This window comes from Hirundo rustica, chromosome 12 (genome assembly GCF_015227805.2).
Source record: "Hirundo rustica isolate bHirRus1 chromosome 12, bHirRus1.pri.v3, whole genome shotgun sequence".
Classification (NCBI taxonomy): Eukaryota; Metazoa; Chordata; class Aves; order Passeriformes; family Hirundinidae; genus Hirundo; species Hirundo rustica.
The window spans coordinates 7,402,965-7,420,345 of record NC_053461.1 but is presented as its reverse complement, the minus strand read 5'-3'; the positions used below and the strand labels follow the sequence as shown (position 1 = coordinate 7,420,345).

General features: G+C 38.9%; 1 protein-coding gene across 9 annotated transcripts in view; it reads right to left on the bottom strand.

The window, feature by feature from the left end:
• Positions 1–17,381, bottom strand: part of ATP2B2 (ATPase plasma membrane Ca2+ transporting 2) — a 393,065-nt gene that overhangs the window by 59,892 nt on the left and 315,792 nt on the right. For 5 of the 9 annotated variants that reach the window (XM_040076442.2, XM_058422235.1, XM_040076444.1 and 2 more), the window contains 3 exons: positions 11,617–11,781; positions 9,370–9,584; positions 7,891–8,133 (listed from right to left, as the gene is read on the bottom strand). In XM_040076442.2, the coding sequence (XP_039932376.1) occupies positions 7,891–8,133; positions 9,370–9,584; positions 11,617–11,781 (623 nt within the window). Of the gene's footprint in view, positions 1–7,890; positions 8,134–9,369; positions 9,585–11,616; positions 11,782–13,414; positions 13,457–17,381 lie in introns of all 9 variants that reach the window. The other 4 variants (XM_058422233.1, XM_058422234.1, XM_040076438.1 and 1 more) reach the window with 1 other exon arrangement.

Here is a 17,381-nt window from a genome sequence, read left to right as displayed (position 1 = left end):
TGAAGCTCTTAGCTAGTATGGGAATAACTCGTCAAGCAGGATTATTTACTTATCCATCTCCTTTTCCTCTGCCCATTTGCTGGGGAAGTAAAGTCAACCCTTTCCTTGGCAGAAAATAGGGAATAAGGAATAAGGGAGGCAGCTGCTGGTGCCTGCTTCATCCCAATTCTGGCTCACTGGGGAGGGGATGAGCTCTATCCCAGCATGTTTATCCCATATTTTCTCCCTCCAATATCTGTGTCCCTCTGCAGGGAATCCCCCCTTTCCTCTGGCAACCAGGGCACCAAATCCCAGAGCCTTGGGTACATGGCAGAGGGAGAAGATGGCCCTGCTCCCAAATTCCCCTCCTCGGCTCCCAAAATCCCCTCTTCTGCTCCCAAATTCCCCTCTTCTGCTCCCAAAATCCCCTCTTCTGCTCCCAAAATCCCCTCTTCTGCTCCCAAAATCCCCTCCTTCTGCTCCCAATTTCCCCTCCCTCTGCTCCCAAAATCCCCTCTTCTGCTCCCAAAATCCCCTCTTCCTTGGCAGCTGACTCCATTCCACACCTCACAAAAAAAAAAAAGAGATTTCATTAAACCCCAGCTTTTTTAGCAAGACAAACCCCGCATGCCAATGGCAGGAAGAGAAGGATGGGCTAAGGGCCTGTCCCAGGCTTTACACAGCCCAGCTTTCTCTAAACACAGTTATTTCAATTATTAAGTCAGCTGCTAATTTAGGGAGAAAAGTTGTTTTTGTACCTCTCATTCTACACAACTCCAATGGCAAGTGATGTGTGAAGATCATTACTTTCTGCTAATTACCACTCCTAGAAGGACAGACAATTAACTGCCTCATCTATTATCCCTAATAATTATTATTTACACAGTAAATAAGATGGACACTATGGGTTGAGTTTTTCCCCTCCCTAATTTATCCCGAGAAAATGCTTACCAAGGGCTTTTATAAAAAGTTTTAAATATGCTGGGGGAGATTTTTTGGGGGTGATGATTGTCCTGCCTATATTTAGAAAGATTCTCTGGCCTGCATTTTCTGTTCTCATCCATAATTTACTGCTTACACAGTTGTGTAACACTGGGAACAAAATACAAAAAAAAACCAGATTAAGATATAAATTTACCTAAAATAGGAATTATTTTGCCTAGGAAATAAACCTTCTTACAGATTTTTATAAATCTGTATAAATATAAACATATAGATTTTTAGAAATTGGTTCAATCAATTTTCAATCAAATCAGCCAATTTTTTCATTTTAAATGAAATGCACCATTTAGCTGGAGATACAGAAGATATTTTAATGCTTCAAAAGGAAGAGAACATGCAATTTTCACAAATTTCCAGTACCAAACGTATGTGTTGAAAGCAGCCAATAAATGACTTGCAGCATTATCCAGAAGTTGATTCCTGGGATGCCTTTCCTGGTCTAAATCCACCCACCTGGTGCCACCCTGAAAATCACACAGGGTATCAGAGGCAGCAAAAGAAACTCAACACATTCATAACATTCATTGTGCCAACATATTTTGTTTAAAAAACAAAAAAGGGGGAAAAATGGTCCTAAAATGCTCAGATGACAAGAAGCAATATTTATAAATCCAGATGAAAACACTGTGGAGCATCTCACAGGAAACAGTGATTTTTTAAAGCCTGAACTTTTGGGAGGAGCAGGAGGTTATCCCCACAAGTGAATCGAGCAGATTTTCCTCTGTGTTTCTCCTGGTATCTCATATTTACTAATTTATTGTACTCCTAAGGCTGCAGGACCTGAACTGTAAAACCTGAAGCAGTTTCATGAGTTTCTCCAAATTCCCTCGGCCTTTTTCAGGGAGGGAACAAAATGAGGATCCTTGAATTTCTCTACCAGCTCCTCCCAGTACATTTTTCTGAGCCATTTTCTGGATGGCTTTAATTGCCCAAAGTGAGGATTTTAGGACTCCAAATGTATTCCACAGTGGAGGAAGGTGATTCCAGACTGTTGCTCTTCCCTCATCCAAAACCAGTGGCACCAACTGTGAGCTGCTCCAGTGCCATTACACGGGCTAAGATGAAAAAATTAATATTTCTTACTGTTTACTGATTTCTTGTGTTATTATATGAGGATAAAAGTTTTGACAGACCTATCCTTCCATAAAATACCTTCTAAATAGCACTCCTCCTCCTCACCAGCTTTAAAATACAAATTATGAAATCATGGCAGAGTGTCTGAAGGGAGAATTTACTTCTGAGCAGTGCCTGAGGAAAGAAAGCAGAGACAAACAAACATTCTGAAGGATGGTCACTGCTGAATTGTCACCAAAAATCCCTCAAGCCCTTCTGTACCAACACCAGCATTGCAAAGCTCCCTGTGGACAGAGCTTGGATTTGTGCAGCACACACGGTGCAGAAAAATAGGGAAAACCACACTGTAAATAGAGGAGCACAATGTGGAGAACTCCTACAAACTCTTCTGCTGTCAATTGGGAATGAGCTTTCCTTTTCCTTTTCAATTTTCCCTTTCCTTTTCCTTTTCCCCTTCAATTTACCCTCCCTGCAGCTCTGTTTTCAGGGTTCACTCTCCTTTTCCCATCATCTCTTTGCTCCCAAAGTTCTGGCACAGGCAGCTCATCCTGAACTGGCCACTTGACCACCTGATAAATGGCAGATTTTTTTTTTTTTTTCCCAAAGACTTCAAATCAACAGCTGGAGCTGCCGCTTGTGTCTCGATGTCAGTGGCAGAAGGAAAAAACAGGATTCAAGCCATGCCAGTTACTCTGTTGTCATTTAAATTGTCATTAATGAAAACTTTCCTCAATCTATCCTTATTATTTTTTTTTACCACTTCTGTGCCTATTTCTGCCCTCATATTTTGTGTCTGGAGGTTTTTAAAAAGTTTGACTAATTTAAAAAAAAATTTTAAATTTGACTAATTTTTAGCAGCAATGGGGGAAGCTGGATGAAAATAAGAGATGGCTTGAACCTTTATGTGCAGCAAAAATAAATGGGAAAATCATCTGTACTTTAACACAAGAAACAAAGGGCTTGAGAACAGGTTTTAAGCAAACCATACCTGAGAGTAAAAAATGTCTTTACAATTCCATATGCCAAATTTACTCAAAAAGGCAGTTTGGAGGTCAAAAGCTCTTTTCTCATGGCTCTTGGAATAAAAAAGGGAAATTTTAGTGGCACATAACATCAGTTTCATTTAGCAGAGAGCCCTTGGCAGACAGCTCTGCTGCTGTAGCCTCGGGCCACAGAAATTCCCAGATTTTCTGTTGATAGGTGTGGGCTAATCTAATCTGTTGGGGCTTGAGCTTTTGTAAAAATGAAATTAAAAAAACCTTTCCTAAACAGTCAGGGTTCCCCTTCTTCCTTTCCACTGACAGAGCAAAACTTCAAATAAATACAGAGACACATTAAAAAAAAAAAATATATATATATATACACATATAAGTGATGGTAGATAAAGGAAATATTTCTCTGTCAGATGAGAATTAGGGAGCCACAAGCAAACCACTGTTAAAAAAGTGACATTTCAATCCTCCTTCCCATCTCTAATAACTTTACACATCAGTGTGGGAAAATGCATGGAAAAATCCATAAATATATCTCCTACACTTCAAGTTTCGAAATTAATTGGTAGGAAATTTCCAAATATCCATATTCTTCAAAAAAATTTAAGGATTTTTTTTTTTTAGTGGGTTTTTTTGGTTGTGGGGTTTTTGTTTGTTTGTTTGTTTGTTTTGTTGGTGTTTTTTTTTGTTTTGTTTGGTTTAGTTTTTTGTTTTTGAGTTTGTTTTTGTTTGTTTTGTTTTGGGTTTTTTTTTTTGTTTTGTTTTGTTTTGGTTTTGGTTTTTGGGTTTTTTTAAGAAGGCTTTACTATATTGAAGTTGTTGGAATTATGAACAGTAAAAGGAAATTCCAGGAATTTTCTGTTGGCTAAATGATATATAAATATATGTAATTACTGAGACAATTTTTTTTAATCTGATCAAACAAATTTTTAAAAGTCAAGATTGATTCAAGTATTTGATGAATAAAATTCAGTCTCTGAATTAAAAAAAATAAATAAATCTCAAAGAAAGAAGCATATTTTGCGCTTTGCACACCTTCTCAAAGGCTGTTCTTGACAGGAACATTGTGTCTCCCAACAGTCAGAGAGCTGCTCTTGTTTGGGATGCAGATATATTTTCCCAAATAAAAAGAACTTTCACCTGGCCGCCACATCCATGTTCCCAGTAACAGCAATAGATTAGCATCAATCCTTGCAAAGCAGCGGTTGTGCTAAAATCTTATTTTCCGTCCTTTCACCATTTCACTTCTGTAGAATGCCATTGCTTCTTGTGGCTTCTATATATTATGGGTGTCTAATATATAATTATCCACCTGCTCTGCTTTTCAGCTGCAATAAAATTGTCTGTACTCTTTGTGTTTTATTTCATTTTCTCATTTAGGTTTTATCCAACAACCACTTTTTTGTCCCCAAAGTTTCCCCAAGTCACATTCATATCTTGATGGATATTTGCTATCATATAGACCAACATATTGTTATTTCCTCTAGGAAAAGGGAGCAGATGTTTTGTGCTTTTCTATGACATCTCTTCCACTGGTTCAAGGTTTGCCACAAAATCCTGCCATGCTCTGTGCAAATGTACCAAATCACCACCAGAACAGCCCTAAAACCTTCTCCTAGAATTGCAGATATTCAGCCAGCACAGGCAAAAGGAGCCTTTTATCCCTCAGCACCCATCAAGCAGCAAATAAAAAGCCTGTGTTAGATCCTCGCAATAACGGCTCCAGCGGGACTCTTCCACTGGTGCCGAAAATCCCTCAGCTAAACCCTGATTGTGGTGTCTTCTTAATCAGGCACATCACACCCGGCCAGGAAATTAAAAGAAGAAATACCTTTCCAATTAAAACTGAAATTATGAAAGCCAGAGCTGTGTGGAAAAGTTCAAATCAGATTTTGTTTTTTTCTGTTTCATCACTGCTCCCTGATATCCAAGATTGATGTGCTCCTGCTCCAAGTGTAATCAAAGTATCCTCAAAATGCAAATTTTGCTCTCAAAGTGAGAGCCTTTGTAGTCCCCAGCACAGCTCACCGACAAAAATGTACAAAGCCTGATTTTATTTCCTTGTGGAAACAGGAACACTGAACAGAAAAGTTTGCTGGAGAACAGCTTCACACAAGCAGCAGAAAAGTTGCTCTGAAGCTAAAGGGATGCAAAATCAGCTCACCCAGCAACTTAATCTTGGAAAACAGCAACAAGAGCTATATTTAATGAAGCTATTGTTCAGCTGGAATAATTTGTGTCTAATTTCTCAGGGAAATTCAGATCTTTTATAATAATAATTCCCTTTTTAAATATTTTTATCAATGGTTCAATTGCCCCTTAATCAAAAGACAATGCAAGAGGGAATATTTCTCATTCAGCAGAGCATCTTGACTAATTTTATGGTCCCATATGTGATCCCTCTGAACAGAAGTTCACACAAAGAGCAATTTACAGCACACACGTAGCTGGAGAGCTAAAAATAGAACTATGCAAATCTCAGTCTTGGCGACAGAACCCTTACAATGCCCTTCGGGTTTCAGCTGATATTCACAATTTGATTAAACTTGCTCCAAGAACGAGTGCACGGGCGTGCTTTCTGTATTAGCAGGAAGGAAAACAATTCTGTATATTTATCCTGGAAACAACTCCCTCAGGTATTTTTCACTGTATTTATTTGGGATGCAAAATGGGCTATGGAAAAAATATCCTGCATCATAAAGCTCAGCTTGTTATAAACTGTGAGCAAAATGAAATCCCCTTGAGATCAGAGCCGTGGTTCTCGTGGAGTCCATATTGCAAAGCTTTAGCTCAAAAGATCTAAAATACCACCATTAATTTTAAACAGATAAGTTCAAGCAGTCATTGACTGGCATCCAGAGGATTTCACCTCTTTATCAGTTTAGAATCAGTCCCTGGGCAAAGCTTAATAAGCACAGAAATGGCGAAATATTGCCTTTTTTTAATAGGCACATAGAATTAATTCCAACAAGGAGCAATGAAGGCAAGTAAGAATTTAAAAAAAAAAAAAAACAACAAAACCAAAAATTATATTGAGACCATTTTAGAACTAGTGCTGACCAGGAACATTTCAGTAACCCACAGAAAAAACCCAGATCATTAAATTTAATATTGCAGATGTGGAAAGTCTGATGATTTCCCATTTACTCTGGGATTCAGAGGGGCTGAACTGGTGTGGAAGCTGAGCAGAAACACTTTAGTACTGGCTTTGATCTCAAAATGAACAGCAAAATATAAAACTCAGTATAAACCTCTGCCAGTCACACCTGACTGAAAAACCAACCCCCTGCCTGCCCTGTTGCTCCCTGGGAATGACGAAAATTCTGATGACGCTGGGAACATTCTCCCAGAGCCTTCCCAAAGTCAAACTCTGTTGTCTTAATCCTGCGCATTCAGGGTGTTTTATTCTCTATCTCCAGGAGGAAGCACCTAAGCTGGTTTAGGCTGTAACCACAGTTTAAAAATCCAAAGTGGATTTTCCTCTCCCCAGCAATCAAATGTTACATCGATTTGTGAGAGCAGGAATTACCCAGCAACAGCAACCTGTTCTTGCTGGTTTAGAAATGCACAAATGAAACGCAAGGAGCTGCTGCTATAAAATATCCACTCTGAGTTATCACACAGCATTTGTTTGCTCTGATTGAATTTTAAAAGACCTCTTTTAAAACAAGTCTCAGCACAGAACTATAAAAAGGACAATACTTATATTCATAAACTAAAAAGAAAAACATCTATTTTTTAGCAATGTTAATATTCAACTTGACCTTTCAAAGAACAAATCTATTGGAATTGCAAAAATTTTCAGTCTCTTAGTTCTGTACAGAAGAATTCAATGCGACAAGCAAACAGGATATTTCCATTCTGGCCTCCTGTACAGAATGAATAAAATACTTCAGCATGTAACTCACTCAAAACCAGAATGAATAAAGGTCATGATTTAATCAATCCAATTTGTACTCTTCGAGCATTAATTGAAATTTCTTAGACACAGAAAAATCATTTTGCACATATGAAGGCTCAGTGAAAAACAGATGTGCTACTACATATTTGTGCTCCCAAATTTATCTGCACCAAAACTGGCCCACCCCAATCTAATGACAGCAGGAGTTTTTTAAATATCTCATGGTCTTGTATTGTTAAATAAATCCCTGTCCTTGAAAAGAAATTAAAACATACCATTTTTAGAGCATCTGTTCTCATTCTGAGGACCTCAACAGTATTTAACGCTTCTTAATCAACAAGATGTTAAGGAATTAACACTTCTCAAAAAAAAAAAAAAAAAAAGGAAATGACACCTTCTTGTTGCACTGCACACCATCACTACGAGGTAGATGTCTTCTATATAAGGAAAAGGGTTCCAGTTTCATCTTAAGACTTTTAAGAGAAAAACACTAGAAGTTTCTATGCCCTCCTGACCATAATTGGCTCAGTGACAAGACAAAAACACTGATAGGTTAGCTCTTTCTCTGAAATGTAGCTATTTTCTATTGGGCTCTTTGCCAAAAACCCCACCTAAATCCTTCAATACTTCAGGAAGAACACAAGGCTTCTCGGCGCGTTTTTGGGGTGTTTTAGCAGGTGTGTGGGACCCCTCCCAGGACTGCGTGCGGCTTTTATTCTTTTGTTTCATATTATTTTCTTCTTTAATTAAAACCTTTTTGCTTTTTCGTCCGATCATGCCGTATCGCTAATTATATTAAGCCATTTTCTGTGAGGTGCTGGACACCCTCAGAGTGTGTTGGACCCTCACGGAGCTAAAAACACCTGGCTTGGCAAGAACTCTCACACCTCCTCCTGCTAGGCCTCACTCCATCGCCCCAAAAATAGAAAGGCACCTACTCACCAGGATTTTCGTAGTGTAAGCGCTGTTGATAGCGATTGCATTGACCAGCAGCTCCATGGTTTTGGCAGGGATGGAGTCGGGGTCGGGAATCTCCTTGTAGTGCACGTCCCCCACGTAGGCCTGCACCACGGTCATGCGGTTGGTGGTCAGCGTGCCCGTCTTGTCCGAGCAGATGGCCGTGGCGTTGCCCATGGTCTCGCAGGCGTCCAGGTGCCGCACCAGGTTGTTGTCCCTCATCATTTTCTGAGGGGGAAAACCCACCAAAACCCAAGTAAGAAACCCTTCGAGGTTGGCTTTGACAGGTTTTTGGTCATAAAAAGCAAAGCAGCCCACGGTTAGTCTTGTTGGTGAGAAAGTGACATTCTCCAAATCGGAGCTTTGGGTGGGGGGGCCAATAACCCCAAATCCTACTTACAGACAACCAAACTGTGCCTATCCCTGAGGTAATTTCACCTCACAAAAAGAGTTGCATCATTTTCCTGCAGAATATTTCCATTTTAAGGAATAGCTGGAACAGCAAAGGTGAGCTAAAGGAACCAGAGTTAACAGCGTTTTTCAAACATTATCATTATAGCAAACATTTAGGGTTTTTTCTTAGCACTGCTTGGAATGCCAGGGTATTATCTGGCAGCACACAGGTGGGCCACAGATTTCAGGGGAAAAGCAAAGGGAGACAGAAAGGGCAAAGAAAAGGGGTGTCAGAGGAAGGACATCAGGAGAATGAGAGAACATTTTCAAAGCAGCTACATTCTTTATTAGCAAAACCCCATCCTTGAGACTTGCTCCTTTTTCCTTATAATTGTGATATTTGGCTACATAGAAGCCAAGAGATTCCTTCCTAAACTTCCTAAGTTAATTTGTTTACATGGCAAATGGAAATAAACCTAACACCATCTTCATCTAAGATTCCCAGAATGTTTAAATCATCTGGTTAAATTAACTCTAGTAATCCCCAAGTCCAGGATGTTAATCCTCTTTAATTTCCTAATAGAAGCATTTACACTGACTTCAAAGAACTGCAACTGCATTTAAGAAAAGTACATGAAAGCTTCAGTGAAACTCTTAATTTCTTTGAGAAACTTCAGTTTCTGAGAAGTGTTCCCAAAGACTTCAAATCCTTGTCAAAACTGTGCAATTGCAGAAGAAAATTTGAATACAAAATTATTCTATATCAAAAGACTGGACCATTTTCACAGTACATTCTGCTCAATAAATTCCTAGTTCCTTGCAAATTAAGTAGGCATTTCTGCTACTTGATATTCCTGCAATGCAGTTTTAATGAGATGTGTTGGAAGATGTATTTGCATTTTTGTTAGAAATACTTTCAGGATAAGTTTTCTTTAAAGCTATTTCATGAACATTTTGAGCACATAATTTTCAGACATTTTTCATCACATCTGATAAAACCTGAGGACCAACGCAGTAGTGAAATCAAGCAAACAGCTCTTTTCTCCCTGGATTATGTTGAATGTCTCTTACCTTCACAGAATAAGCCAGAGAAATAGTGACAGCAAGTGGGAGTCCCTCAGGAACAGCAACCACGAGCACAGTAACACCAATAATGAAGAATTTAACAAAATACTGAACGTAGACAGGAGCGCACTCAGGCAACCACTGCTTCTTGTTGACCACAAAGGTGTCAATGGCAAAATACAGTACCAAGATGATGACAGTGATGGCAGACATCACCAGACCTGGGAGGAGAAATCACCAGTTACCATAAACCCAAACACCAATAAGAACACGAGCAACTAGAAACTGGGATTTGATAGGAAGTTGTTTTTTTCTTTGTGATATTTTTCACCAGTACCTATAACAATGATAAAACTTACAATGAAGAAAAAACATTGCCATAATGTATTTACAGCAATCACACATTCCACTGCACAAGAAATTCTAGGGAATTAATTTTTAAGCACTTGCTGCTGCCTTTAAAACTTCCCAGGCAGTGTGGGAGTTCTGCTGTCACTTAAGCTTATTCAATTTAGCACATACTTTGCCTGGTACAACATTTATCTGTCCTTTTAACCCCCACCTTTTACAAATAACTTGTCTGTCCATATTTAAACACCTTTCTTCTAAATAAGTACATTTTTAGAGGCTCGAGCAAAGGAGTCTGTATAAAATACGGTAGAAAAGAGGCAATAACGCAGAATTGTCCACAGGACAGTTTTTCACTGGGTTTCTTTAAAATGTGACAAATATTGATGTTTCCAAGGCGTCCCTTTTCAAGGGAATATCTGCAGAGTGTGTATTTTCATGAGCAGAGGTTCCAAAGAGACAGAGGCACCAATAAATATTTCACAGACTAGACAAAATATGCCAAGCATCCCATCCACTCTCCCAATGGCCCAGACTGCTGGGATAGGCCTCCTGCTCCAGTTTTGTCCCTGGGTTTGAGTAGACAAAATTCCCATTATAGCCTCAGCTTTGCCTTGCTCTGACCAGCCCTGTGTCGACAGATTTGTGTGAAGCAGTTAAGCCTGCATTTTGGAATAAATTAATTTCTCCCTAATGAGATCATAGAGTAGAAGGAGCGTGCTGTGAATCTCGTGTCTTGACTGCAGTTTTAAAAAAATTGGTAAAGCTGAAGGATGCTAAGATTGACAGGAAACAGATGAAGCAGGGAGAACACTCTGTGCTAGAGGATAAAGGGAAATCCATTAAAATATTGTACAGGCAAATACTCCTGACAAGGCAAGACATCCCCATAGATTGCTCAATGCCAAAGAAAAACCAAATGAGGCAATGATTAATTAATTTAATTCCTGCTCCTCGCCACATTCTGATCTGATCTACACAATTACTCTAAGAGTGATATTCATGTGCCTGCAAAAATACCAAAGAGAGTAGAAGTCAAGGCAGTGCAGAAAGGCGTTTAATCCCAGGAATTATTCATCAGGGGAAACAAAGGCAAGAAGCTGGGGGAATATGGGTTGGAGCAAGGCATTAAATTGGAAATCAGGGATGATAATCCCAGATTCAGACACACTCTGTTCAGGCAAAGGGAATTGGGGTTATGTGATCAACTCCTGTGATGAACTTAAAAGGGGATGGGAAGGGGAGGAACCAGACTGGGGAGGAAGGCTGAGGGAACTAGAACAGAAGGGATCTTGCAGGGCCTCAACCAAGGAGCTGAGATCAAAATCTCTTTAATACCACGAGAAAAACAAACCTAAGGATCTTTAGGCCCTTCTGGAAGATTTCCACTCTACCTATATGTTGGAGAAGTGCTGCTTCCAACACCAGGGGCCAGATGGTTATGGGTACAGGAGTAAAAAGATGTGTAGTGTTTGGGGAGAGGGCAGGAACGTGGATATTTGGGGAGAACAGAAGGCTTTTGGAATGCATGAGAGTGAACTACTGTGTGAGTGATATTTTGAGATGGCATTAGAGATTCTGAAACTGTGTACTCCCAAGTTCTGAGAGGAGAGGAAATTAAATACGTAATTACTGTACTCGGGATATTAACTCCAAGAAAAGCTGCATTTCATTTTGATTCAAATATTCATTACAATCCAAGCAGCCCAAAGCTCCTTGACAGCCAAAGCTGATTTTTAGGAGAATAAAACATCTTCAGCACCACATAGTCTCCTTAGAACAGCTCTGCAATGACCCATTTCCAAATCTTGCAGCAAAAAAAGGGCCAGTCCCTTTTCACAACCATTTGCTTTCCAGCTCTTTGCCTCTTGTGACCCAGAGGGGTTTGGTGTCACCCAGCCATACCTGCTTTGCCAATCTGCACTGCCAGCTTGGTCAGCTTTCCCTGAAGGACGGATTTCTCTTTCTTGTGCATGTTGGATTTCTTCTTGTCCTTGTCGTCTCCCTCTCCCCCTTCTGCGCTCTTCAGCGGCTGCATCTCCATGGCAGCAGCCCCATCCTGCTGCTTGGCTGATAATGCAGAACAAAACTGTTACTCCAGAGCTTCATCCCTTCCTTCTCTCCGTGTTCATCCTCTCTGAATCCAGCCAGCATCACCGGGGGGGGCTGGCTGAGACAATCCCTGCCAGGGACACCTGTGCCAGGCCCTGGAGACCCAGCGGGGCTCTGCAGGACACAGCTGTGCCAGCACATCCCTCAGGACACGTGGGGATTTGGGCTGGAAAACCCAAATAAATTGGGTTTACCCCTCACTTGTACCCCCACCCATGATGCTCTGGGCCATACACATATATGTCACTGAATGTCTTGCCCGAGACTTGGCAGGTGACAGCATCAGCACTGCAGGATTCCCTGGAATAGCAGAGCTGACAGGTCCAAATTTCTCTGAATTTTGTGGTGTCTCTTAGAATGCAATGCCCCCTCATAATCGTATTTCCAACGCACATATTTTGAAGGCAACGTGGCTGCACAGATGGCCCCTGTGTCACCTCCCTGGGCTGCAGGGGCACGTGGGTGACCAGTGGATCACACTCTGCCATCCACCATTCCAGACAATTCCTGAGTTATAAAGTTTCCTCAGCATTCCGTGATCAAGTCACTCAGCCCTCTGGTATGATGGTGGTGGCATCACCAATCCCCCCACAAAACCCACACATGGTTTCAGGGCTGATCCCTCCTCTGATCCTGACAGAATGCCAAAAGAAGGAAACTTTAATTTTACATGTTTCTGAAAGGCAATGACATTGCAGTGAATATATGTGCATGTGTCTGGTTTGTACTGAGCACAATAAATAAAATAGGATGAGATGAAAGAGTTTTGTTTTTATTAAGAGATTGTACAAGACTGTGCTTGTTTGACCTGGAAATTTAATTTATCTACCTAGCCTGAATGCTTATTATTTAATAGCATTTTACTTGGTACTATTGTACCATGAACCACTGATATTCTCCATCCAGTTTCTGAGCCATCACCTTTGTAATGTTCAATATTATCTGGGAAAATTATCATTTAATTTCGTATAATCCAAATAACTCTTGCTAGCTGTGTCTTGCAATAAAAAGGGAACCATGACTTTGCTTCAGAGAAAGCAAAATATTGATTCCAATTTCTTCCTGACATTGTATATTAAATAAGATACTCCTAAGACTCTCAATCTTCCTGCTGTTTATCCTTATAAAAGGCTTTTGCACTGCTAGATAACACCTTGGCTTTAAGGTTTCCTGCTTTTATTGCTTTGTCTTTTCCCTGCAAATGAAGAGATGTCCAGACAATGCCATCAGACACCAGAGATGATGAGACATAAAAAAACTGGGCTGGAAAATCACTGAAAATACACAGGATACACAACTTGCACAGGAAAAATTAATTCAAATGAGCTTTGTGAGACAAAAGCAACATCTATAAATGGTTCATTTAAAATACCCCTCTCCTAAACCTCTGCAGCTCGTGGAAGTTACAATCTCTTTGGTAGGTTTCTGGTTGGAGTTGGTTGTTTGGGCTATTTTTGGACAGTCTGCATGAGCAATAAGGGCCAGTTTCACACACAGGCACAGATCACAGGTTCTCGCTGTACTTTGGGACAGGATTGAACTACATGCTAACAACACAACCCACAACTTCCTGAATAGGAAAGAAGATTACCTTTGTTCTGGTTGTTCTCCATATTCCCATCCTGCATCTTGCCTAAATGATGAAAAATTCCAACAGACAACAGACAGTAAACAACCTTCAGCCGAGACAGAACAGGAAAATGGGAATTTATATCGATGGGAGACAAAAAGCCATGAGCACATCACGGGCACCTGGGCACCATCCCCTGCCCTCACACCTGCACTCACAGGAGGGGCTGACCCAGCTGGGCACATCCATGGAATTCCAGCCAAGCTCAGGGCTGGAACACGTTATAAATGCGAAATACCAGCACGTAGTTTTGAGGAATCTGCTTAAATTCAGAGAGGGAATCTAATAAAGTAGATCTGGTGGAAAGACGAATGGGAATAATATTCCTGAGCTGATGTTTCAGAGGGCTGGGACTTAAAAACTCTGGCACACGCCAGTAAAGAGTATGACTTTCTTAATGTATTCCAGAATTAAATTAATCATGTTACTAAATGGAAAAAAAAAATAAAAATCATCATGTCAATAAATCTAAATACATAAATAAAAATGTAAATCAGATAGGATTTTTAAATTACATTTTCATTGCTTGGTTGTAATAATTAGCAAATTTCTTCTGGAAATAGAAGTGCCAGGTGACTTAAATTCAGATTTATTCTGAAAAAGATTTACCAAGTGCCTCTTTAATTTCCAGTTTGACATTTTATCCACAGTTTTACCACAGCAAAGTCCATATTCCTTTGTGCTTTTTTTAAACTGGAAACATCATTAGAAAGTGTGCGTGAGATAAAAATGACAAAATCTACAAATCACATACAAAACTTTGGTATTCAGAATAACAACTAAATATTTTCAAATGTATCCAAAATTTCTTGGTGGGATCCCTTACGAAAGTTTCACAGTAATTATATGAATTTATGGAAAATACTACAACAAATATTATTACAGAATGGATGACAGAGTCTTTTGGTAGTTATGTAAAATGCACAATAAAAAATGATACTAAGGAAAATTAAGTTAAAACACCATTACAGAATTGTTGGCACATTCTAATGAGAAACACATCATCAGAATTTATTTAAAAATGTGGAGCAGCTACATCTTGTTCTTCTGACTGCTATGTGGATTATTTTTTTTCCCTCTGCTGTGAATAAATAGTAACAAAATGGAAATACTAAGATGCATCTCTTGCATGTTGGTCTTTGCACTAAGTGGGGGAGCAGAAGAGACCAAATCGGTTTTGTATTTGTCAAAAATAGGCCCCAGTGACACACTGGGAAATTCCAAAGCCCAGAAGCAGAGCCAGGAAAAGGACATTTCATGACCTAAAACCATCTCAGAGCTCAGGCGAATTACTGCAATAAACCACTGACCATCAGCTGCTTGTCTGTATTTCTAATTCTATTCCCACCCTGGCAATAACAGGACTTTTAAAAATTCAGAATCTACCTTCCAGAGCTTTACACTTTGCACAAGAGATTAATCCATGAACCTGAGCAAAACCAAGCTCATTTTCACGGTGAAATTCCCTATAAAACCTTTGCCTGTGGGGCACAGTTGGTCTCAGTACCTGCCTGGTGGCTGTTTTTCTTAGAAGGGCTCTTAATAAAGTTACTGGAAGACATAAAATATCTCTGGAGATTCGGATTTCTGGCTGGAGTTCTTTCCTAAGAACTGGAAGGCATTAATTTAGAGCACGCAGTCTGCTCAATTTCCTGCTCTAGACATCCTTTTTCAGAGTGCAATTCCAAACGTTGGAGTGGCAAAAAATTGAAAAATAGTCAACTTTCAAAAAGATAAAAATCGCCAACAAAACCCAAAATTGACTGTTCCAACTGTCAAATGCATCACAGAGATTATTTTACTTTGTAAATTAAAATATGTACTTTTAGGACATATATTTGCTATTTAATAGCATACTTATCATAATAAATTGTACTAACGATTGACTGGCTACCTGAAAATAGCATACACACAATAAATAATCATTAACAACAGTGTAAATTCAGGTATTTAAAAAAATACATTCTTAATATTCTTAATATTGAGTGGGGAAAGTCATCACAAGTAGTTGCAGTTCTGTTATTTAGACAGAAAAACAAAGAACAAGCAATTTGGGTAGTCAAGATAAAGAAAAGGAAGCTGTAAACTATTTATATCCTCCTGTGCCAAATAATTTTAAGGCTGCCCTTTGCTATAAAATATAAACAAGGAAATTAAGGCAGAAAGAAAGGTGATAGAATCAGTGCTACTGAGAGATCCTCCCTCCTTCCAGGTACAAATACTCCCCCATCCTTCTGTCCTCGGGGCATTGTTTAGAATCATCAAAAGGATGAGTATTTATTAATATTTTGAATAACATCATGGGAAATAATTCTTCAAAAAGTTAAATTTTTTTTAATATAATTCTGAAAAATAAGGAAGTCAAGAATACCATTTCTAACACCTCCATTCTGCAGCTTTCTGATTTGAAAGGTCTGAATTTAAATATAAATATTCTTTGCATGTCTTTGCCTCACACAATTCCTATATTTTGGGGAGGACTTGTGACACTTTTACTGACTAAATGTTTATTCTAAAAGTCATGGGCTTTACCAAATAAAACTGCCAAGAAAAGCCTCCCTTTTACCTGCTGCAGCCCTTGAGGAACAGCCAATGACACAGAATAACAAAGCCCTATCACTGTTTTGGAAATTATTTCCCTCATTTGGAAATTATTTCTAAGTTGGAAGAACTTCTCGGAATCAACCAAAGAAAATAATGGAAATGTGTTCCAAGTGCTGAGAGGGAACCACTGCATTAAACAGGAAGTTTTAGATAATTTTTCTATGCATTCAATAAATAACTTCACTTACAATTCAGAAATATATTAAAATATAAATTAAAAATGCACTAAAAATAGAAAAACAACATTTAAATAAAAGTTCAAACTACAAATTGCTTTGCAGGAGCTGAAGCAGTTTAATACCTACACTGGGATGAGCTGTAGATGCAAAATACTCCAGCAGAGAGTTCTCTGAGTCTGGTAAGGCATTTCTATACCTTTTCTATATTTTCTGAATACATGTTTAAGTAGCAAATTCTCTGGGTTACAAATGACAAAAAAAACCCACCAAACCCAACAACCCACCCTGGAAAACCTGATTTAAGAAGGTGGCAGTGATCTACTGGAAGGAAATCAAATTTGAGGTAATTAGCTCTACTAGAAGGAAATCAAATTTGGGATAAACAAGCTGTAAACAGTGATTGCTGCTTCCCTGATTTTCATTTTTTTAAAATTACCTTTACTAAATATAATACTTTGGAATGCAATTAATTTTCCTGAATTAATACCTTTCTGCAAAATTTTCTCCTCTGTTTATGGCCTTAACTTTTAGCCTTTCAAAAATTGAATATATTGTCCATAGTTCTGACAATGAGATCAGCAACAATTCTCAATTTTGATCTCAACTCCTCGGAATTTGTAAGAGTTCCTTTGGTACAGCACATAATACACAGCCTGGATCACAAAGTAAATTAATTTATCACTGCAGGCTCACTGGCTGAAAACAAACTCTTTCTTCTGTGTCAATTATGTATTGACAATTAAGAATAAAAATATTTGGTCTGAAATGCAATTGGTTGATTTTTCAAGCAAAACATTTCCTGAGCTTGCTACTTTTTTTTTTTTTTTTTTTTTTTTTAGATGTTTTCTACACAAAGGTATTAGACTTTGGGTTAAATTCTTGTTCTCAGTCACACCTCAGGAAGAATTTTCAGACTTCAAAAAAAAAAACAATATATTCTATTCATCCGGACCAAAAGAATATGTAGATGAATTTGAGCTCCTTGCTTTGTAACTTTTCCTCTCCTTCCTTTCTCACCTCCAAACCATATCTACATTTTAAAGTATTTAACTCATCAGCAGTGTTAACTGAGAAATTACCAGAAATTACCAGAAATCTGGCAGTGGCCCAGACAATTCCAAAGCACTCAGACCTAAGTCTGCCTG